Below are 24,797 nucleotides of genomic sequence, written 5' to 3'. Positions count from 1 at the left end.
TGGACATACAAAGGGAGCCAGAGGTGTTGCTGTGAGAATTGAACACATTGATATATAGAAGGTTCTTATAGCAGTGCCTGGCACAAGGTAAGCGGTCATTATCCCTTAGCTGTTAGTGTCATTTGGGTTTTTTTTTATGAAGGGCTTGGGACTTGTTGAAGTCAGGATACCAGCCGCCTGGGTATGCCCTAGGTCTATTCCAGCCTTAAAGTTTATGCCTGCGTTTGCCGAAGCCCTGCAAGCAGAGCATTCAGACACCAAGGTAGCGCAGCACAAGTGCTCTGGAGGGGTTTGCTTTGTTTTAATCCCTGCTTCATCCAGTTTCTCTTTTTTCTCCACATGCCTTCACAGAGGCAAGGGGCGCATGCTGAGTCTAGGATTTCTAATCAAAGCTAACCACATCCCTGACATTGTTGGATAATATTACAAATTAGGCACGTTGTTCCTGTTTTGACTCAGAATCACAGCAGGAAGCAACTAAATAAAACTGGAACGACTCACAAGTGCCTTTCAGATCAGTGATTAGGGTAATCGCAGTTCTATACTTTCCAAAGGGAGTCATCCCCTCTTTTTTTTTTTTTCAGTGGAAAGCTTGCTCTGGGCCATGTGACTTTCTCTTTGAGTGTCCACTCCACTGCTGGCTAGCTAGTACTGACAATGGCACCCACGGGTTGTGGAGATTCAAGGAAATGATGCTCAGGAGCACCCAGCAACTGCAGCTGGCACAAAGTAGAGGCCTCCTGCCTTACCCATTGCAACCTGGCAGGGGAGCACTCCATGCCAAGGGACACACCTCTTCTGCCTGGTGGTGACCCTGTGCCCCAAGTGCCTGCAGACCAACAGCTGCAGAGTCAAGAGGAGCTTGTTAGAAATGCACAACCCCAGGACATGTGCCATCATCATCCACCCTGAGACAAGGGCCCTGTGTTCTGTTAGCACCCTGAAGTGGGAGAGGCACTGATATGAACTTGCCCAGGTAGGATGAAGCCAGAGATGTGGGTCTTGTTAACTTCATGCTATAAACTCACTGAAGAGGAGTCATTTTACCTTAAATGTGGTCATTTCAAAATGAGCTAAATATTCTTTACTCAGTCTGTTTGTGACTCTCCAGTGATATGTGGGTGTTTTTATGTACCCCACAAACGTTGTTCTAGTGTAAATCTAGAGGTAGAGAAGATGAGACCCCCTTGTCTGTAAACATTTTTAAAATATATTTAGTTTTAATGTATTCATACTAATTGTACATATTTATGGGGTTCAGTGTGATACTTCAATACATGTATATAATGTGTAATGTCTAATTGGCATATCCCCGTAGACATTTATCACATCTTTGTGTTGTGAAAAATCCTCTCTACTAGCTATTTTGAAATGTTCAATTAATTATTGGACAAATATAATTACCCTACTATGACATGTAACATTATAAAATCTATTCTATTTAACTGCACTCCTCTACCAGTTAATCATCTACTCTCACCATTTCCTTCCAGAGCTGTGGCAACCATTTTTTCCTATTCTCCACTTCTATGAGACCAACACTTTAGTTTCCACACCTAAGTGTGAAGATGTGGTATTTGTCATTCTGTACCTGACTTACTGCACTGAATGCAATGTCCTCCAGTGCCATCCACATTACTGCAAATGACAGAATTTCATTTCTTTTTGGTTGAATAATATTTCATGGTGTGTAGAAATCTCATTTTCTTTATCTGTTCATCCACCAGTGGACACCTATTGATTCCATGTCTTGGCTATTGTGAAGAGTGCTGCAATCAACAAATGGGTGCAGATGTCTCTTTGACATACTGATTTCAGTACTTTGGGATATGTACCTGGTAGTGGATGTGTGGTAGTTCTATTTCCACTTTTAAGAGGGACCTCCATATTGTTATTTCCTTTTTTTTTTTTTTTTTTTTTTTCTTTCTTGCCATGCTGGGCATCGAACCCAGGGCCTTGAGCACACTGGGCAAGTGCTGTACCACTGAGCTACATCTCCAAGTTGTTTTGCATAACAGCTGAACTAATTTATATTCCCACCAGCTGTATATGAGGGTTCCCCTGTTCCATCCTCGCCCACATTTGTTAGTTTTTGTCTTTTTGATAATTGCCATTCTGACTGGGTGAGATGATATGTCATTGGGGTTTAGATTTGCATTTCCTTGATGATAAGCGATATCGAACATTTTTCATATTTAGTAAACATGTCTTTTGTTTCCATAGTCACGTTTGTGTTTGTTTACCTGTGGGATTTCCCCCTATATATCCCAAAGCCAGGAGACATTTAGGAATGTTTTCAAGATGCATTGTACAAGATATTGTTTTGAATTGAATCTACAAGAATGCCATTTGTTAATCCTGGGAAGCCCTGGAGGTGTAATAGTGTGATATTAAAAAGAATTCACCAGAATCATTTCACCGTGCAATAGTTTGATTATGTTTATCTGCTGGAGATGGGAATATGAAAAATAAGAATATAGTCCTTGGGGAATAAAAGGGGGTATTCTTCTGGATACTTCCTGCTCCCAATGACTAGGCTCCCCACCATCCTACCTTTCCTCCTAACTTAGAGCCAAACAGCTCATTCTAGAAAATCAGAGGCACCACGGAGTGCAGGAAGGGGAATTAGCACTAGACTTAATCCTGGAATTTGAGCAGACTGGCTTAAGGCCAGGGGCCCACTCCTTCCTTGACTGAAGTGAAGGCGAGGTGTTACCATACCTGTGGTCCAGGCCACAGGAACTCAGAGAACCGAAATAGTGATGATGACTGCCCTGGGTTGTACTTACCTGTGCTAATCACTTTCAGGTGTCTTGTTTTACAGAGTCATAACTTTTTACAGTTCAAATGAAACCCCTGAAATTAACTCATCCAGACTTTTCATTTCATTGATGAAGAAATGGGTCTCTGGAGAGTAGCATGGGTTTGCTAGAATCTCAGAGTTGATTGCCTACCCTTTGTCCATAGAAGACTCAGAGAATATTGTCCCCTTTTCAAGCAGCACCCTCATTCTTGAACATTCCTGTGGTGAGAGGTTGTGCCTTCTTATCAGTCTTATGCCTACGGGAGACTGCACACCCCACACAAGAGGCTACTGTTCTGTTCACCAAATGGCAACCCAGACTAACCTTTAAGCACATTCTTGGAAGAAGTATAACCTCAGGCCTCCACTGGCCCCGTGTCTGTAGGAGGAAGGATTCTACATGATGGTCAGCAGGATGTTCATCATTGAAGAAGGCAGAATAGTGTAGGGTTGAAAGCATGGTCTTCCCATAAGATCATCTGGGCTGAAGTCCCACCTTATTCCTTTACAAGCTGATTGTCCTTAGATGAACTGCTTCACCTCAGTTTCTCCTCTGAAAAATGGGAGGTAGAAATAGTAAGTACCTAAAATAGGATTATTGTAAGAATAAATGAATTTATTTAGGTAAAGAACTTAGAATAGTATCTGGCACATTTGATAAATTTGGTTGCAAAATGCTACTGTTATTCCACTAAATTCAACTATCTTGGCTTTTTTTTTTTTTTTTCTCTTTGTACTAGGGATTGAACCCAAGGGTGCTTAACTGCTGAGCCATATCCCCAGTTTTTTTTTTTTAAATTTTGAGACAGGGTCTAAGTTGCTTAGGGCCTCCCTAAGTTGCTGAGGCTGTTTTTGAACTTGTAATCCTCCTGCCTCAGCCTCCTGAGTCTCTGGACTTGCAGGTGTATGCTACCATGCCCAGCTTGTCTTTGGCTTTCACTAGGTGTGTATTCACCTCCTAACTGATGTTTTCCCATAGGAGTTGTGTTTAGGTGCCATCCATCCTAAGCAGCCTTGTGAATCAAAGTGTTGTGTTCCCTTCAAAGAGTGCTGTGGAGGACGCTGTTCACCACATTGCATCATTATCTTCATAAGGAAGCCAGGAGACATTAATTTTAGCTGCCTTGTTCTCCTTGTGTGAAGCTGTTTGCTTCTGATCAGGGCTACTTTGAGGGTATAGAGCAGGGAAGAGCAAACTTCTTTGATAAAAGTCTGGATAATAAATGTTTCCAACTCTGCAAAGTACAGATTCCCTATTGCAGCTTCTCTTCTATTGAAGCAGCCACAGGCAGTATGTAAAAGATTGAACATGACCTTGCTTCAGTACAACCTCATTTACAAAAGCCTGTCTCATGCATTTTATATACTAATATCATCCTTTCTTTCTTGTTTTACCCTGTTTTCTTGCATTTACATTCCATTTTTCTTAATTACAGCTCCTATTTTGACTTTTTCATCTTTTACTGTGTCTATTAGTAAGCTGCATGTGTCTTTTTTTTTTTTTTTTTTTTTCCTGTTTTGGAACAGGATAGGACTATAAGTAAATTTATCAATTGTATTTAACTAGCTCAGAAACCAGGATGCTAGAAACCACTTCTGACTCAAAGTTCAACCTATGTGGTTAAATAGGAAAGCAGACCATCAAATGTACACCGTCACCCAGTGATCCTGTTGCTGACCTGCAAGCTCTGTGTGGGTTTCAGCCTCTCTCATGTTGACGCATACCCTCTAACCTGAGAAGCTGAGAGAAAGGAGGAGAAAAGGACTTCTGGCCCCAAAATTTTAGTCCTTCCTCTCTCATTGTAGAATCTCTTTTAAATGAAAACAGCCTCTCTGGTTTGCAAGCCTCACTCTGGCAGGAAGACAAAAGCTTTTTTTTCTTTTTCTTTTTTTTTACAGTATCAGACACACAGTTTCCTGTCTGTTTAACTTGCTAGCAGAACATCTCAGCTAGCTGGTTTCCCCTGGACCTATTGCGACCTTAATGACGTTGCCTCACACCATCCAGCAAGCCCACTCTGGGCATTGATCACATGCCTTGAGCACTTTATTGACTTGCATGGCTTTCTGAGGAAGAGAAGAATTAGAAATGTGCCTCTTACTCCTAAAATCTTGTTTCGTGTTTGCCCACCACTCTCAGTGGGGAGCTGACTTCTTGAAGGAAACTCTTCCTTCTCCAATATAAGAGGAGAAGAAGTCATGTGTTGCCCCTCTGGGGAATTCTGGGTATGATGCCTTTGAATTGTGAACTCATTCTCCAGAACAATTGCTTGCCAGCTGTGCATTTTTATTTTGAGAGATACAAACCAGAATTTGCTTTCTGGTCTAAATGCACAAGGAAAAAATAGGTGTAGAAATATGGTTGAGTAAAGTTGTTGGAAGTGGAAGAAAATTATGGATTAAAGTCACTCATCTTATCCCTGGGAAAAGAAATCAGTTATGTGAGGGGCTGACTCAGAGCTGAAGGAGTCTTTGGATGTGAACAAATTTTGGCTCTCAAGCCTACTGTGAATCCCTCAATATGGCCCATGTCTGGCCAATAAAGATGGTATATGCAGGAGGGCATTTTGACTCAATCAAGCAAAGCTTAGTATTTGCAGTGTCTTAAGCAAAGAAACTCACTATTGTGGATTTTTTTCCCCCTAACCCACAAAGTGAACAGTGATGTACTAAGACCAGATGTGGTTGCTGGTTGTGAAATAGTGTACCCTAGAACCTTGTTCTGACATGAATCACTGCAGAATGGAATCCAGTGTGGACGCAGACCGTCCTCAGTTCACCCACTGGATGTGAGTGGCCTATAAAGCAGCTGGATCCCTAAGGCTAGCATTAGGGACTGGCGATTTGTCTGCAGTCTCATGTCTCCTGCAGTGGCCTGTGTGTCCCATAAACTCCACACCTATGGGTGATAGCAAAAAAGTCTATTGAGACTCTCTTCCTGCTGCTTTGTAAGAGACCCAGTGTCTCAGCAGGGGAAAAAAACTCAGGGCACTGGCTGACCACTGTGAAATTGTCCCTCCCACGCTAACCCCCAGAGGCTATATTTACCACCATTTGGACATCTGACCTTTTTGCCTTTGAGAACTCTTTTCTGATCCCAGTCACTCATGCATGTTGCAAATTATGTAAAATATCAATTTTGCCATCAATAACTATGCCTATTTTTTTAAATTAATGTTAGCTTTTAAAGCAATAATTCCTATTTGCTTTTCTACTTCTCATTAGGAGATACAGTCTGTTCCAATATCAAGAATAATTGATCTGAAATTTTGTCATTAGAATATCTTCCCTTCCGTCCAATTTTCAGGCCCCATCCTATTCAAAATACTTTTGTTTCTCATACCAAGCTGGAGAAGTTGCTCCCAGCCTTGGCTGTGCACTGAAACACTCGAGGAGCTTTAAAAACTATGCATTAACTGGGTCTTACTCCTGTAGTATCTGACTTAATTGGTCTGGGACCTGCTATCAGGAATTTTATTTTTAATTCCCCAAGATATTCCAGTATGCATCTAACACTGGAAACCCTGGGCTCAAGGCAGTTCATTCCACCAAACCCTTTATATTTTTCTTCTTGCTCCCCATGTAACCTGGAAAGGGATGGTAACAATTAGAGAATGGCAGCCAGTGCAGGAAGGAGCTGAGTGAGAGTCACCTTTTAAGGTGAGAGGAGGAGACAATTGAATAAAACACCCATGCTAGCCATCCCCAGGGGTAACAGGATGCTGTGATACAGGATAATTGTGTTTTCAACAATTTACAAGCACTCAGTTGAGAAAAAGGCCAAGGACCTCATTGGCAATAGGCATCTGAGGTTTTCAGATCTGATTAAATGATGCATCAAAGCAAAGCAGGTGACTGAAAAGTTGGGTGGCAGAGTTTGGTGCCACCACCTTGGCAGTAGCACAGTGGGTATGGGAGAGGCGGTGTACATGGTTTTAGGAGGTGAAGATGCTCAGTGGGAAGGAGCTGCAGGGCACTGTGGTTCATGTAGAAAACCAGAGAAGTGAGGATGTGATGTGGAGACCTGGTATTGACACTGGGGATAATTGGTGCTCTTTTCCAAAATGATCTAGTCTCCCCAGTGGGGGACATACTAAAATAACTTAAGAAAGGTATCTCTGTTTTCAGGTTTCCTGAGCACATGAGGGGCCCCTAGACAGACAGCGAGAAAAAAATTAAGTAATCAGGGCAGGTAGGGGACCTTAAAGAAAACTAAACTTAATAGAAGATTAATGCAAAGCAGAAAATGGGGAAAACAATTAAAAAAAAAAAAAAAACCCTACTCCAAATAACATGTATCAAGCTTGAGTTTCCATTCATGGAAGCAAATCCTGGCACCATGTGAAGCCCCCCTAGTCTGCCTTCTAAAATCACAGCAACAGAAGCATTAAGGATCTGTTGACCTTGGAACAGCATGAAGGATGAAAGGCTTGGTAGAAGGGACACATAACCCAGCCAAGACAGAACCAGAGTTTTAACTTCCTGAAATGACCAGTTTCCTAAAACCTAAAAGGCAGATGTAAAATCAGACAGGTATGTTCAAAGATCCATTGCAGAGGAGAGGTTATCAGAAAGCTGGCTCAGTTATCTATCTGTTCAGGTGGTAAAGACCCAGGGGTTTAGAGTTGATCTAAGGCCATTCTGAATTCAGGATGCTCTGGTTGAAAGAATCAAAACAAAATAGCAGAAAAAGTAAATCATCATTTGTCTTAAACTTTGCTCTTTGGAAGAGGATCCTTAATCCTGCTGGAGTCTTTGCTGTCCAGAGTAGTTCCAGCTGTTGTAGCCGGGTCTAACAAGACACATCATGGGAAATCTTGGAGAGCAAGAAGAGTTTCAGAGAGCAGATGACTTTATACATAGAAAAGGAACCTAGCATTTATTGGATGCTACATACTGAGGAGGTAGATTTTAGAGTCTGATGAATTTTTCAGACTTTAGAATCCGATAAGTATATCTTTTGAAAACTAATTGAATGGTGGAATGAGACAGACGTCATTACCCTATGTACATGTATGATTACACGAATGGTATGACATCTACATCGTGTACAACCATAGACACAAAATGAAGTACCCTATTTGTGTACAATAAATCAAAATGAAGTCTGTAAAAAATTTAAAAAATTAATAAATAAATAATTAAATAAAAACTAATTGAAAGAGGGATGTTCAGCTTGAAAAAAGAAATGATTTCCAGAGAGGGGTTAAATGTCCAATAGGAATGTTAAGAGCTTTCAGCTCATAGAATAAGGAATTATTTTGTTCTCTCTCTCATGTTTTTTAGAGAGCCATAGCATGAAGACTAAAAAGTACAAGTACAGAAAATATGTTTTTTTTTTTTTTTAAATATCCTAATGTTTAGCCTTTATCCCAGTTGAGGATAAAGGGGTTGGGCCCCTCTACTGAAATATTTCAACCAGTTTTTACCTTTATGTCTCAAGAAAATTCTAGAAGAAGTTGTGGTGCTTGGACTAGTCTACATGTAAGGCTCTTTTATTGAGGTGAAAGCCAAGAAGAAAATAATACAAAGGAGACAGTGTCATAGGGAGAATACATGAGTTTTGAAATACACGCACTATCACGTGGGGAGAAGGCTTCTTCCATCACTTAAGGAAAAAAATATTCTCAAAGTCTGTCCAGAATGTTTAACAGTACTGCCAATATGCTGGGAGTTAAATTAAATTCTGTATGCCCATAGAGCTAACTGTCCTGTTGTTTAATTAAAATGATTTTTATTGTTTGCTTGCATTTGTTTGCCTTTTATTGAAATGATGAATGGGGAATCATATCTCATTCTACACTTCTCCACCAGTTAATTGACTAGAAAATTCTCACTGTCCATTTTTTTATTGCTTAGTACTGAATACAATTGTACCAGCACTTTGCAAATAATTCCACTAAAATTTTTCTTTGTGAGAGGGAAGCATCTCTGGCAGAGCATCAAGGAACTGGCAGAATACCAAGGAACTTACTCTATTTTTTGCTCAAACAGTACTTCTGAAACTTTAATGTGTAAACGAATCACCTAGGAACTTTTAGTTGTAGATTCTGATTTAGTAGAACTTTTAGTACAGGGCTGAGATTCTACCTTTCCCCTAGGTTCTCAGGTGATGGTGCCTCTGGTCCTGGGACCACACATTGAGTAATGAAATATTGAGAGATGCAGAAGATGGTAGTAAGATCTTTGAACTCCACACATAAACCATATGGATGTGGTGTCAGAGCTGGAGTTTCTTTTTTCTTTCTTTCTTTTTTTTCTGTGTGTATGTGTATACATAAGTGCATATATATGTATGTGTGTACATGGAAATAGACATTCACAGACACATGTGTATATGTACACACTATAGTCCATATTCAGATTTCTTCAAAGCTGTGTGTCTGTTGTTGTCAGTTAAATTCAGAATCCAGTCAAGGGCCACACAATAAATGTAATTGTTTTGCCTCCTTAGTGTGCTGTTTTCTATGACATTGACTTTGTACAGGCTAGGTCATTTATTTTATACAGGCACTTTCTGGATTTGTCTGATGTTTCCTACTTAATTATATCATAACTAAGCATTTTTGTAAGGATTTTACTGATGTTTTATTGTGGGTTTTCTTTTTTTTTATGTAATTCTACATAAAGCAGACTCTACATGTGTATTCTGTTATATTATTACTAAGGAAACTGGTGATGCACACTTGGATGATAAAATCATTTATTTAAAAATTCAAGAGATTGATAACAATAAAAGTTAAGTAGTTACTCTTGGACAGAGGGAGGCAGGGAGGTGTCTGATTGGCTGAGGAACATGAAGGGACTTCTGAGGTGGCTGGCAGTCATATTTTCTTACCTGAGCAGTGGTAACAAGTATTTATTTGCCTTCTAACAACTTACTACTCTAGACACTCATTTATGTGCTTTTATGCATTTATTTCAGGATCTAAAACATTTTTTACAAGAGAGAAATTAAAACAATAATTTATGGAGGTCATATCTGGTCCCTGGGCTAAGGTACCTTGTCCCTGGGATTTCAGATGCCCTTAAGAGACAGGAAATCAGAAGAGGGAACTCCGTTCTGTTGTTTGTTTTTAAGCACCTGCTCTTTGTCAGGAATTTCAAATATGTAATTGTACTCAGAATCCTCTTTCCAAGTATTAGTCTCCTTTTAGGGGTAAGAAACAAAAAGTTAGGGTGATTCACTCAAGGGCGGCACAACTGGTGTGAATATCTGCAGAGCCTTTGTTTTTCCCACACCACCACTCGTCTCCCTAGCAATGCACCTGCAGGACCATTTAATAACTGAAAATTTCCAACCACACGTATCTCACATAGAGAGGCCAGACTTAGTGACAAATAAGGAGCCATTTGCCAATGTTGAGCCTTAATAAATAAATAGTTTTTGAAAGACAAATGTCAAATTCCTTTTTTTTTTTTCCCCTTTCTTTTTGGTCTCCAAAAGATAAATGTTAATATGTCATTTAAAAAAAAAAAAAAAAAAAACAGACAGAAAAACCTCAAGGGGAAATCCCATGGCATACTTTCCTCTGGTGTGACTGAAAAATAAACAAGTTGTCTTCTAACTTAAGCACGTGTGTTCATCCATGCATGCATGCACGCACACAGGAGACAATGAAAACAGGTTGTTCCCAGACTCCTTTAAGTCCCTTATTATGCCTAAATCTGACACAAGTTTCTTTTAAAAGATTCTAACCTGTCTAATGATTCTAGATTCTAACCTTTCTAATGGTTCTAAATCAAAATCACTTAGTTAAAAAATAAATGAGGCTGACACAACAAAAAAGCCTCAGTGGATTAGTTAATATGTCTTGATAAAAACCAAACCAACATGAGTGACTTTGAGAAGTTGCTCTTGCTTTAATATAGAGCTACTTGGGCAAATTTTCCACAGTTAAGGTGTTAGAGCAAAAACTCACCAAGACACGAGATGATAGTTTTCTGCACACCTTGGTCCCTTGGTATACTAATGAATGTCATGTGATATGCAGAGAGATTCTAGTGACATTGTCATTGGTGCCTTAATTATAAAGATGTTCACACACCAAAATATTCTCCTAAAGTAACAGAATATATATGTAGCTGGTCAAGACCCAATGAAGGAAACTGTGCTAAAGAGAGATATGCTGAAGAGGAGGAAGAATTTCCTGTCTCAAGTTATTATGTTAATTATAACTTTAAAAGAACAGCATTCATTTCTTTATTGAGCACCTACTAGGGGGAAGACTTTACTTGGTAAGAATATTTACTTTGGTAAGAATTTTACTTTGGTAAGAATGTTGCAACAGCATCCAAAGCTCAATATCCTTCCCTGTAAAATGGGGTAACAGCCTAACTCATTGGGTTGCTAGGGAAATAATACAAGATGGTGTTTATAAGAAAAGCCACTCAGTTCCTGGTCCCATAAAGCACATTCTGTGCTACTTATCTTTGTTATCATGAGAGGAATTTAAAGGAGGGCTTCCCAGTCCACTCCAGAGCTCCTCTCACATTTGACACCAGCTCTGGTGGATGGCACAGTTGCTTCTGTGGAACTCAGACAGCAAACCTTTGGCAGTAGCGACTAACTTCCCAGAGAAACTGATGAATCTCAAAATCTGCTCTGAGGCAAGCCTGGCAGAGAGACCAGAGTCGAATGCTTTCACTCTAAGGGCACTTGGCTTTTTATGTGTTTACCATGGACTTCTTAAACTGCCGTAGCCTCCAGAACCTTCCTGGAGTGATGTTTTTAAAGGCACAAAATATAACACTTAGGATTTGAAAGAAAAAGAATTATAATGAAATACAGTGACCACATATTTTTTAAATGAATTCAGATACTGTATTATATGTTTCTATAGCAGTGTTCAGCAGGATCTAGCCAGCAGCAGATCTGAAAATATTGAAAGGTCTGAGTGATGCAGGTAAGCAATATGTCAAGACATCCTTAACAAACATACATGGCATAAAAATCTGTGGTTTCTATTGGTGACAAAATCATAGGTAAGCCTAATATTAGGAAATGTTAAATTTTAGTTAAAGGTTACAGAAAATTAGAGGTGTAATTTTTGCTCATTTAAATTCACAGAAGCACTGAATTCTATCCACCGTGCCCAAGCTGAGAACATTTGATATTATAGTGTTGAACTTCACTTTTTTATGAACCTCAGGGAAATTCCACCCAGTGCTATATCTAATTTGATGTTCTATAACAAAAAAATTTGCACAGAAGATTCCAGTAATTCAACAATTATGTCTTAAGCCCCACTATGTGATAGGCCCTTGGGTGGTCTTTGAGAAAAAGAAAGATTTGGGGGTTCCTCCCCATAGAAGACTTTTTTCTTCCCCAGCAGGGAAAAGATGCATATTTGTATATGGTTCTTAGTTAAGAACCAAAGAAAATAGTCTACATATCCAGAATATGCCCTTTTATGTCCAAAGGTTGCCAGTATCACCAAAGCAGCTATAAAAGCACTCAGTCTAGCCTCCAATTAAGAAAACCACTCTATCAAGTTGAGAGGTTCAACAAAGTCATCCTTAATTGGCTCTCAACAGTGTGAAGTTTAGGGACATCCTGGCATGAAGTTAAGGGCCTTAGCCAATCAAATAGCCTGTTTCAGATGTCAGCTTTACTACTACCCGAGTTGATGATCTTTGGAAAATTACTTAGCCTCTCTGACCTTCATCTTCCCTATCTGTAAAACAGGGTTTATAATAATAGCACTTTCTACCTCACAGTGGCTTTCTTTCGATTAAATGTAAATATTGTATAAAAGAACACACAACCAGAGTTTATGAGTTTCTCTGTAATTGGGGATTAGCCAGGGGAAATGCTTCCTCTTGGTCTCTAAGTGAAAGAAATGCCAATAGCTCTGTGCTTCTCTTGCAGCCCAAGGGTTAATACTGCAAGAGGGTGTGGGTGGGTTCTGTTTAGATAGAGCCACATCCCAGAAGCTTCCTTCCAGCCTAGTTTGCTATTGTTAGGGCATTTCACCACCTCTTTGAAGTTTCAAGATTGACAGATGTTCTTCAAGAATACTTCTCCCCACAGGTTTTTACACGTAGGTTTTCAAAAAGGAATCACAGGAAATTTGTGGGGAAAGTAAAAATTTGGTTTCTGACATTGAACTGGGGATTTCTAGAATCTTCTGCAGTCAGTACCAAACAAACTTCAGGGGATTTCTGTTTTTGTATTTCACTTAGCCTGAAAAGAAATAGAACTGAATAAGGAAGAACCTTCTTGTATATGGCTAGGAATTAAAAAATAAAATAAAATTATAAAGCAAATGAACAGTTCACTTGTATGTTTTAATGAAATAGAGACACATCTAAGTAATTATGTAGTTAATACTTAATTTCTAATTGCATTTCCTAATATGTGAAAAAGAACATCACATTGGACCAAAGTCAAGCTTCCCAAAAGCAAATATTTTAGACTTTATAGGCCATCTATGATCTCTGTTGCAGGGACTTCGTGTTCACGTGTGTGTGTGTGTGTGTGTGTGTGACAACACTTTTAAAAAAATGAAAATAAAGAAATAAATCTTAAGTCATGAGGCTGTGTAAAAACTGGCCACATGCCCTTGGGCTGTACTTTACCAAACTTTGCTAGAAAACCTAAGAAATGTGGGGAATACCATGACACATAAGTTCAACTCATACAACACATATTTGTTGAATATCATGAAATTGTTGAATATCATGCTGCACCAGGTTCAGGGTTTATCCTGGTGATCAGAATAGACATGGCCATTGCTCACATACAGCTTATTTTATCCTGAGAGAAAAAAGTCAGATAATCAAACCAGTTTATGATCTAAGACATTTTATACAGCTAGGTACATGGAGAATTGAAACATGCGGGTGCTTCGAGCAAACACAGGGATGGATGCTTTGGATAAGAGAGATGGAGTTTCAAGGAGTGAACATTGTAATCTGTGTTATGCTTGAATGTTATTTCACCTGTCTCTGTAATTTTGCTCTCCAAGTTCATGCTTTGTGGAACAACAGGGATAGTCCATACAAATCCACAGGAGTGTTTTTTTTTCCCCCCAAAGGGTCAATCACAAAATTGCATACCTTTTCAGTTGTTTTAAGTGCATTTCTGTATCTCTCCCCAAAACTGTGATTTTGTTTTTCCTCCTAGTTGCTGAATTCTGAAATCTGAGGGTTACTTCTCCAGGTTTTAGTGGCATCAAGTGGATGCTAAGACCTTAGAATTAATCACCAATGGAAGTTGATATTCCTATTTAGACTTACCTGAAGAGCAGGGTGTGCATCATGATATACCTAAACATTCTAAATTGACATGTGCTGGTTCCATTTCTATTTCATTAAATGATGGTATCAAATACCATTTAAGCAGTGGGTTCCCCTCAAGAGGTTAAGGTTGTCTGCATTCCACCTGGACTATATTCTTAGCACTGTTTTTTTTTTTTTTTTTTTGTCTTTTTATTTTTGTTTTGTTTGTTTGTTTTTTGCTTGGACACCTACAGAAAGTGAAAACTGTCAATTGAATAATTACAAATCTTTTCTCCGACATAAAGTCTGACTCCATACCACCTACCCAACTTTTTTCCTTTCTCTTCTACCCTGAGCAGAGCAATTCTAAAATTCCCCAGACAGATCATATATCCTTTTTCCTTAACATAACACTGTTTTTATCCATCCTGGATCTTTGCAATCTATGAGTGGCCACCTCAAAGGCAGACTTTGCCACCATGCCTTCCATGATTCTCTGAACTTTTCCAACCTCCACCAGCACACAGATAGCAACACACATTTAGTTCACATCCCATAATACCATAAGTTGCTCATCATTTGTGTACCTGTGATTTAGTTAGCTTTCTTCGCTGCTGTAACTAAAAGATCTGACCAGAACAATTTTCGGGAAGAAAGGTTTATTTGAGAGCTCAAGATTTCAGAGGTCTTAGTCCACAGAAGGCCAGCTCAACTCCTTGGGGCTCAAGGTGAGATAAAACATCATGGCAGAAGAGTGTGGCAGAGGGAAACAGCTCACATGATGATCAGGAAGCAGAAAGACAGGTCTCAGGAAGCAGAAAGACAGGTCTCCACTTGAAAAATAAAAATATATACCCCAATACCCACCTCCTTCATACCCTATCACTTCATTCACCAGTCAGTTAAATCTATCAGATTTATTCACTGATTGGAATAGGATTCTCACAACCTAATCTTCTCTGAACCCTCTTGCATTATCTCACATGTGAGCTTTTGGGAAACATCTCACATCCACACCACAACAACCTGCCTTAACCCCTCTACTGGATACTCCTTGAGGGCAGTGTCAAACTCACAGTAGACACTTGGTAGTGTCTTCATCAATCAGTTTTCTTTGTCCAAGAAAGAAAACTGGCAGCATTTCCACATTTATCTTCTCTTACTTTGTAGCAGTGTTTTCATTGTTGCTGTTAATTCTTTTTCCTTCAAATTGCATGTCCAAAGCTGGGGATGTAGCATGGTGGTACAGCCCTTGCATAGCCTGAGCATGACTCTGGGTTCAATCTCCAGGACTGGAAAAAACAAAATGCATGCACAGTAAAAACAGGAGTATGGGTAGACATAAAGTAATAGTCTTCCAAAGAGATTCTCCCCAGACACCTCTCTCCCCACCACTCAGAGACCCAGAGCTGTTTTTCCAGGTAGATGAATGCTGAGCAGAGTAGAAATGTTGAAGCTTGGAAAAGAGCAAAGTCCATGGCAGAACTGTGATTGTCTCTTTGTTTTTACCAGATGCCTTATATGTAAACTTTTTTAAAGGCAGGATCTGCTATCCTTCTGCTTCTATTCCCAATGCCTTTGGCAATACCTTGACCTTAGTTAGCATTCAGTAAATGTTTTGTCTTTATTCAACAATATTGAGAACTTGCTGTGTGCTAAGGGAGTTTATAGTAGTGAACAAGTCCCTGCTAACCTGGAGTTCTCTGTCTGCTGGGGTTGAAGAGAGAGGGAAAGATGGAGACAAAAAACAAAAAGTGAGGTCCTAGTTATTTGGTTTAAATTATGCTGAAATGTAACATGCGAAAAAATACCGTGCTATGAGAATAGATAAAATGAGACATTTCATTAAGTTTTCTTAGCCTTTTCTTAGAGACATTTAGGCTGAAGTTTGGGAGAAGAGCAGGAGATGTTTAATGGATAGCCGGAGGTAGAGAAGAATGGACAAGTGCACTTCAGCATCATTGGAAAAAAATTCCTAAGTAGCATCCAAAAAAACTACACAGGTGCAGATGGGTAAAGACTAGAGACCCAGGCTCACTTCCTACCGAACTCAACTCCTCCTTCTTTTTGTTTCCACATCAGAATATACTACCAGCAGCCCTGACCTGCTGTTAGTCATATTCCAAGTGACAGGCGTCAGCCTCCTGCCACCGCTGGGAATCGCCATAGCCGTCATCATCACCTTCTACTGTTACCGCGTCCATCGACAGCAGAAGCTGAGCCCATCCTGGGAAACCAGCAAGTCCGGGAAGCTCATCGAGTTCAGCGAGCACTGCGCCATCATTCTGGAGGATGACCGCTCCGACATCAGCTCCACATGCGCCAACAACATCAACCACAACACGGAGCTGCTGCCCATCGAGCTGGACACCCTGGTGGGAAAAGGACGCTTTGCCGAGGTCTACAAGGCCAAGTTGAAGCAGAACACGTCAGAGCAGTTTGAGACTGTGGCAGTCAAGATCTTCCCCTATGAGGAGTATGCTTCTTGGAAAACAGAGAAGGACATCTTCTCTGACATCAACCTGAAACATGAGAACATCCTCCAGTTCCTGACTGCAGAGGAGCGGAAGACAGAGTTGGGGAAACAGTACTGGCTGATCACCGCTTTCCACGCCAAGGGCAACCTGCAGGAGTACCTCACACGGCACGTCATCAGCTGGGAGGACCTGCGCAAGCTGGGCAGCTCCCTCGCCCGGGGCATTGCTCACCTGCACAGTGACCACACCCCCTGTGGGAGGCCCAAGATGCCCATCGTGCACAGAGACCTCAAGAGCTCCAATATACTGGTGAAGAACGACCTGACCTGCTGCCTGTGTGACTTTGGGCTCTCCCTGCGTCTGGATCCTACTCTGTCTGTAGATGACCTGGCTAACAGTGGGCAGGTAAGGAGAGCTGGTGCCAAGTCCCTCTTCCCTGTCCTCACTCCACCTCTTGATTGGTATCCCCTGCCTCTTGTGTCATGCAGGTCTACACTCTGGATACTGATTTAGGGAGGTTAGCCTAAGTCAGCAATCTACCCTGGGCATCCTCCATTCTCCTTTGCTGATGGACAACCCTTTTCCTCCTGTCTTTAAATCCTTCCCAAGTCAGGGCAAACATTTTTCTCCAAGTCAATCTTCATTTCTGTTCCATCTGCAAATATTTTCCTTTGTTTGGAGCACTGTTGGCGTTAAACTCTGTTTTTTGACCTCGGTTTTAGTTGTACTTGGCCCCCTGTACTCTATACTCCTGGTATTTATACTGATTTCTAGATTCTAGAAGGCAGCCTCCTTGATGTCTAGATCCGTGTCCCTGTGGTCACCCAAGACATCCAGCACAGCACCTTGAAAGTGAAACTGACCTATAGGCTTTTGTTGAGTGAATGAACAATTCCACTTTTGAAGCACTCACAGATTCAAATGGAAATCTCTCTTGGTTAAGGAGCCAAAAAAGTGGAAGTGATTAAGAATTATCAGGGCCTCCTTTGTGAATGGTGAGCTCCATGTGGTCAGTCACTGTAGCCCATCAAGAGCATCATTGCTTTCTCTGGCCTGGTGGCAGGACCTGCTTCTGTGGCATGCGGTTCCTGCTCAGGCAGCCCTCTGTGTCCATGGCAGCACAGACAGTGTTGAGGTAAACATGCTGAAACCTAAACTGATTGGTGGGTGTGGTAATGAGTCATGCAATGATTTGTTAAAGAGAAAAATTTCTTCTAATACACACCGATAAGAAGCATTCCTTGAAATGATAATAGCAAATTACTGGACCTTCCCTAAATCCTTGTGACAGTAAGACAATGATTGTCATTAATCAGGCTGTCCATACTGCAGTATCAAACATTTATATTTGAAAAGTTCTCCATAGAAATATTTTTTTCTTTGTCCTCGGGGCTCCACATTTGCATGTTCTCAAGTCATAGAGATTATCATAAGCCCCACATCAAAGTATAACTTATGTGACACACCCACAACAATTATAATTGTTATTATTATAATTATAATGGGATTCAGATTTGGTCATTTGCTGTGGAAATATTTTCATGCACTTTTAGTAAAGATTTATGAAATTATACTCCTTCCTTGGCACACTGGAATGTGCCATGGGATAGGCAAAGATTAAAATCATCCTTAAGGGATCAAAACTGATGGCAATTATTTTCATCATGAACCATGGAGTTTCAAGAATGAAAAATTATTGAATTTACAAAAGCAAAAGTAAACATCTAAAATATCACAGATGTCTCTCAGGTTATCTCTGTAGAGGTTGTCACTGAATAATGTGTTGGTATATATCACGGGCTAGCTAAGACAGCTCTGGGCTTTGGCACTTCCTTATTTTGTTCATGGTCTTTAAAGGGTTTTCAGTGAGAGAACATCATTTTTAAAAATAACTATACATGCCATTTCTTTCTGTGCAGTTCTCTTTATCCTAAAACAGCATTGTGATTCTTTTAAAGATCATTTATGCACTTGAGGGACAAGCATCTCTCTACTGTGGAAATAATGATGCACCTGGAATTCACTGACAGGTCTCAATGTTTATTTTTGCTTTAGGTGGGAACTGCAAGATACATGGCCCCAGAAGTCCTAGAATCCAGAATGAATTTGGAGAATGTTGAGTCCTTCAAGCAGACTGATGTCTACTCCATGGCTCTGGTGCTCTGGGAAATGACGTCTCGTTGTAATGCAGTGGGAGGTATGTATGGACCGCTGGCATGGGACTGTGGTGGACCTGCCTTCAGAATGATGTTATGCTATTTGCTTCAAGCCTGGTCCCAGGGGTTCACCACAAAGCGGTTAGCTCCACAATAATAGCTACTTGAGATCTGCTAGCACACAATCATTCCAGAACCATTTGGAATCACACTAAACAAAGAGTTATGCTGAAAGCCATGTTTGGAACATAAAACTTTGCATCTCCTTCAATAAGGTTTGTATAATTACTTTTCTCTTGATTCATCTCTCCACAAATATTTTAATATCTAGTAGGAGATGAGCACTAATATGTAGAAGAATTATTTGTCTTTATCAAATAGATGATATTATTTGGATTAGCATCTGGCTTTTGTTTCTTTTTATATTTAAAGTTTTTCTTAATTACAAGGTCTGGAAAAAGGATTGGACTAAAAATTGACTTAGAGAGACAGGATTTTGTTGTTGTTGCTGGGGGTATTGAGGAAAGGCATCCTTTGACTGGCTAGGCTTCAAGAAGGATCAGGAAACTGCCTTTTCTCCTGCCTTTCTTACATAAGTCCTAGGTGGTCTGGCTGACTTTCTCCTTTTTTTCCCACAAGTTCAGCACTTCCTTTCCTTTTCTGAGCATTCTCTCATGGCTTTCCCAGATTCTTCACAAGTTACAATCTGAGTCCTCTCTGTTGTCAGTGACCATGACTGCTGTTGACCATGAGAATGAAGAAAAGGATGGGCATCATTTGTGGTGTAGGGGCAAGGCCGTTGTTTCAGGAATACTGTCCTCTGATCATTCAGGAGGTGAGAATTGTAAGGAAAAAATGCAGCTCAGCTCGGGACTCGTGGCAGTTCCAGCCCTTCCAGCGGAACTGGCGCTCCGCACACCCGTCTCAGTTGTGGCTGAACAATAGCTCCCAGAAAAATCCACGGCAGACACAGGGCCTCACGCAAGAGACTTTATTATGTGGACGACTACCGCGGCCGCTCCACGGTTGAAAAGAAGGGAAAAGAGAAAGATGGCATGGACGCTTCTCCCAGATATTGGAATCTCCCGGGCTGGAAGGAACCAATAGCAGAGGAGAATACTTGCAAGCTGACTGATGAACCAATAGCTAACTAGTATGTTCAGACTGGCAAGCTAGGACATAATGTGAGAAGCAGGAAATGGCTATAGTGTAGGCCAGAAATTCCTGCAACATAAGAGGCGGGTGGAGCACAGATTGACAAGTGGTTGGGAGGCAGGGAAAATTGCTGCACCTGAAAGGGCGGGGTATCAGCTTTGTGTTACAAGAATGACACATGTCTGCATGGCTATGCCCTTTGCTATTTCTTTTCTCAGTTATTTTCATCAAGGTCTTGCCTATCACCTGAGAAATTTATGCACCCCAGCCTGGTCCTGGCTGGCTACCAAATAAAGTCAAGTTAAATTTATTCTTTTTTTTTTTTTTTTTTTTTTTGATAATGAAATTTAACTCAGGGGTGCTTAATCACTGAGCCATATCTCTAGCCCTTTATAATTTTAAGACAGGGTCTCACTAAATTTCTTAGGGCATGGCTAATTTATTGAGACTGGCCTTGAACTTGTGATTCTCCTGCCTCATCCTCCTGAATCTCTGGGATTACAGATGTGTGCCACCATACCTGGCTTTAATCTTTTTTTTGGCTTTTTATTTTGTAATGATTTTAGACTCAGAGAATAGTTGAAAAAATAGCACAGAGAGTTCCCATCCTGTGAAGAAGGGAAAGTCATGAGAGAATGCTCAACTTCCCCTAATGTGAACATCTAACCTAAACCGTAGTATACAGTTATCAAAAACAGGAAATTAACATTAGTACCTTAATGTTAATTAATTATAGACCTTACTTGAAATTCTAGGCTCTAGGAATAATGTCCTTTGATGGATAGGATCCAGTCTCAAATACACATTGCTGTAACCTGGGAGCCTCCGTAGTGTCCTTTACTTCAAGTTATCTTGTTTTTATGACCTTGACTGTTGCGAAAAGTTTAGACCAGTCACTTTATAGACTCTCTCTCACTTTGGGTTTCTCTGATGTTTTCTCATGATAAAACGGAGATATGAACTCTGGGCAAGGACACTGCAGATGTGATGTTGGGCCCTTCTCAGTGCATCATGTCAGGAGGCACAAGATCACCAGTGGCAGAAGTTAAACCTGACCCCTTTGTTAAAGTGGTATCTTCCATGTTTCTTCCCTGTAAAGATACCATTATTTTATTTGTTATTAATTCATATCTCATGGGAAGATACTCTGACCTGTTTCTAAAGATACTAAACACCTCTTCAGTAAAGATACCTAAGATCTTTTCCTTTCATCATTTTATCCACTAACTTGAGGATCTGTCAATAATTCTTACCTTCAACGATTATTGCTGCATTTTCCATATTTTCTTAATTCTTCATTTATTAATAGGTTCTCTACTTGAAGGAAGATCTGCCCCTTCTCTCACCACCCCTTAGTATTTTTCATTAACTATGTGTTTATACTATCTTGGAATTACAAATATTGATTTCATTCTATGATTATCCAATAGTATCATTATTTATGCTATTGCTCAACTTGCCACCACTTTGGTGACAGGGCCATCTATCTGACATTTTGTCCCGGGCAGACTTATCTGGCCCCTTTGCTGCCTCTGGTTCTTCCTCCTTTTCAGAACATGTGGAGGGTGGGTCCAGGTCACTCCCTCCCTCCCTGCACCTTACTGGACCCCAGCATGGAGGCAGTATTTCCTACCTGGCTGACCCTGTTATTTTCTGGTTTCCTGCTGAGATTTCTTCCCCTGCGACACTTCCAAAAGTAACTTGGTTTTCCTTGTGCAGTGAAATTTGTTTAACCAAGTTTCAGCCACTAAGAATAATTTTCTGCCTGAAAGCTTTGACAGTTCCAAAATGAATCTTTAGACCGATATGAGCTGTGTCAGAGACGATGCTGTTGTCTCTGTCAGAATAAATTTACCTAGACTGCAGTATCTTCTCCTGTGCTTTCAAACCCGTGATTCTATAAACATGAGCTGGAGACGGCGACTCTCTTTCCCTCTGTCAGCGCAGCGAGCTTATTAAGGCCCTGCGTGAGCTCCCTGCCTTCATTGTTATCAATGACTAAAGCCCTTTCCTGTTGATATTTGCTGAGTGTGGAAGAATTTAGGCTAATGGGGAAGAACCAAGTTCTCCAACTTTTACGAGTTCTAAAAAGGGATGCAGTGTAAACACATTTTCCTAAGGAAGGAACAGGATCTGGTTTGTTCAGCTAGTCTCAAAAAACCTTTTATAACCTTTAAGGATAAGAACAGACAGCATTTAGGGAACCGGAAAGAGGCCATCCCGCTTCTCATTTTGTTTGATCTTAAGCCCACAGTCCTGTTTGTATCATCTCCGCCCAGGCTGCAAACACTAAGGTTATTTACCCATCCTCACTCTTGCCCTGACACGAAGCCATTACTTGATCAAGTGTGGATCTCACATAGCAGGCCCCTGCTCTGATGCTGGCCCCTTCTTCTGAAAGTCATAGTATTTTTGCTTTTTGTTTTTAATTATTTATTCACTTTTTGTTGTTGTCGGGTTTTTTTTTTTTTTTTTTGATACATCTTAAAAATCTTAAAGACAGATTTGTTTATTCCAGTCTTAATTTCAGAGACTTTTCTTTTGCATCCAAAGAATCTCTCAGAAAGCACGTGAAACCAGAGCACCAAAGTCTTTCTTCCAAGCCTGGGCTCTCCTCTCTCTCCCTTGTAGAATCACAAGGGGAAGGGCAGTGCTTGGCCTCAAGAAGTTCATTATCTACTGTAAATGGACGTAGATTTGTCTCCTTTTAAAAATTCACATGTGCAGGTATCTCTTACCTTACTAACAGTGGATATTAGATTTTTTTTTTTTTTTTTTTTTGCAGTACTGGGGATTTGAACCCAGGGCCTTGTGCTTGTGAGGCAAGCACTCTACCAACTGAGCTATATCCCCAGACCCTGGATATTAGATTTTACCGTATAAAGTGCCAGGAAAAGGGAAAGATGAAGCTTCAGCTTCATTCCTATGATTTGAGAGACAGCATTTGAATCACAACTCTTCATCAGCAAGTCTCATTTCAATGAAGGAAAGGAATATGCTTCTTTCGTATGATAAATATCCATCAACGCTTTACTTCACTACAGAGGTCAACTAATATCCGGTCCAGTTTATTCTGCGTTGTGGATTCTGACTGAATGATGTAGGATACTAAGCATGAAAGGGCAGAAGATACCATAGAAGAAACTGAGATCCCCTCACCTGCCCTTTGGTGGTGACTCCATTCTGTTCTTATGGTTGAGTCTGGCACTTCCTGACCCTTGCTTGCCTCTCTAGGCTCATCTGCAGGAGCTGTTTGTATTCTGTGGTCCTCATTATGGTTTGGTCTTACCTCTAGGCCTGGCTCATGTTATTCCCTGAGACTGGCACATTAAACAGACTTTTTTTTTTTTTTTTGTATTGAGGATTGAACCCAGAGACACTTAACCACTTCACCTCTCCAGTCCTTTTTATTTTTTACACTTTTGAGACAAGGTCTTGCTAAGTTGCTAGGGCCTTGCTAAGTTGCTGAGGCTGGCTTTGAACTTGCAATCTTCCTGCCTCAGCCTCCTATGCTGCTGGGATTATAGATGTGCACTATCTCACTGGGCTTAAATGGACTTTTTAATAGGCTGGTGCTATTTAGTTGTGACGTAGTTACAGGGGTAAAAAAAAAGAAGCAGTGGAAACAAAGAACAAAATGCCCAGGCCAGATAGAAGGAGCCTGGTGCTCAAGCCAGGCAGTGAGGGTTAGGTCAGTTCTTGAAGGAACTGTGAGGGAGACTCAGGGGTGTCCTTTTGAGTTGCTCCCTTCTCAGCCAGCTTCTCCTCTGTGCAGGGCAGTAAAGGGTAAACATGAAAAAGACAGCAGCACCGGGAGAAGCCTGGCTCTTATCTGAGCAGAAAGTGTAAACAGATGATAACTGTGCCTTCTGATGCCAACTGCTACCGCCCTGTTTAGCAAGACATTCTGCCAGGGAGAGCAAAGGATGGATTGTCATAAGGGAAGAGAGTGGTCCAAAGAGAAAGGCTTCCTGGTGGAGGTAGGTTTGGTCCAGATGCAGAAAAGCCACAGAGGAATAACAGTTCCTGTGGCTTAAGCACTTGCTTCAGGTAACAGCTCACTTAATCTACCAGAAATACTTTGAGGCATGTCCTGTTACAAGCCTCATTTCACAGATGAGAAGATTGAGGTTTCAGGACGTGGAAGAGTTGTAAAACCAGAACTGAAGCCCTGCTGTCTGACTCAGTAGCTTACAGACCCTAACCATCCTGGTGCAAAACCAGCCAGGCTGATGGAGAATATATCCAATAAATAGCTACAAGTACCATTACTTTTACTGATGGATAGTCAAAGCTACTCTGGCAACCCAGCCATTGACATGCAGCCTTTCTGGAAGTACCTAGCAAGACAATCACACACTTGAGGATCATTCAGTAATGGCCTCACTTCTGAAAGTCTGTATCGATTGGTTTTTCCTGGCTCCTCTGGGCAAATCTCTGTTAGCAGAATACCGGGGTTGTTAATTCCTGTGCTTGTCACAGCAGCAATGCCTTAAAGCCTAGAACAACTTCCTTATCCTTATTTCTCTGGCGATGCATTTACTCATTTGTTTATTCATTTCACTTAAGAAATATTTATCGAGTAGCTACTGTGTCTCAGGCATTATTAAAAATAGTCAAACAAACAAACAAAAAACAGGCTTTTCTCCAAGGAACAGAGAGTGCAGTAAGGTGATAGTATTCTAGAAAGACACGTAATGAACAAATAGATATAGATATGACAGGAGAGATCAGATGGGTGTGATTTTTTTTCCACATTATTTTATTGGTGCATTATAGTTGTACATAATGATGGGATTTGTTGTTACACACTCGTACATGTGTACAATATCACAATATAATTTGGCCAATATCACTCCCCATCACCTGTCCCCTCCTTCACCTCCTCCCATCCCCTAGTCCCTTTCTGCCGCTCATCTCACTTTGAGTTTCATGAGAGCCCTGCCCCCCCCCACTTTTCCTTTTTCCTCTCTAGTTTCCACG

At 40.6% G+C, this 24,797-nt stretch overlaps 1 protein-coding gene across 1 annotated transcript in view; it reads left to right on the top strand.

The window, feature by feature from the left end:
• The window catches only part of Tgfbr2 (transforming growth factor beta receptor 2), an 85,925-nt gene that overhangs the window by 47,637 nt on the left and 13,491 nt on the right, over nucleotides 1–24,797 (top strand). Inside the window, exons 4-5 of the mRNA XM_047530873.1 lie at nucleotides 16,109–16,908; nucleotides 18,559–18,700. Coding sequence (XP_047386829.1) covers nucleotides 16,109–16,908; nucleotides 18,559–18,700 — 942 coding nt within the window. The remainder of the gene's footprint in view (nucleotides 1–16,108; nucleotides 16,909–18,558; nucleotides 18,701–24,797) is intronic.

Source organism: Sciurus carolinensis, chromosome 17, assembly GCF_902686445.1.
Source record: "Sciurus carolinensis chromosome 17, mSciCar1.2, whole genome shotgun sequence".
NCBI lineage: Eukaryota > Metazoa > Chordata > Mammalia > Rodentia > Sciuridae > Sciurus > Sciurus carolinensis.
Note: the sequence above shows the minus strand (reverse complement) of the source record. Positions and strands in the feature narration are given on the sequence as shown.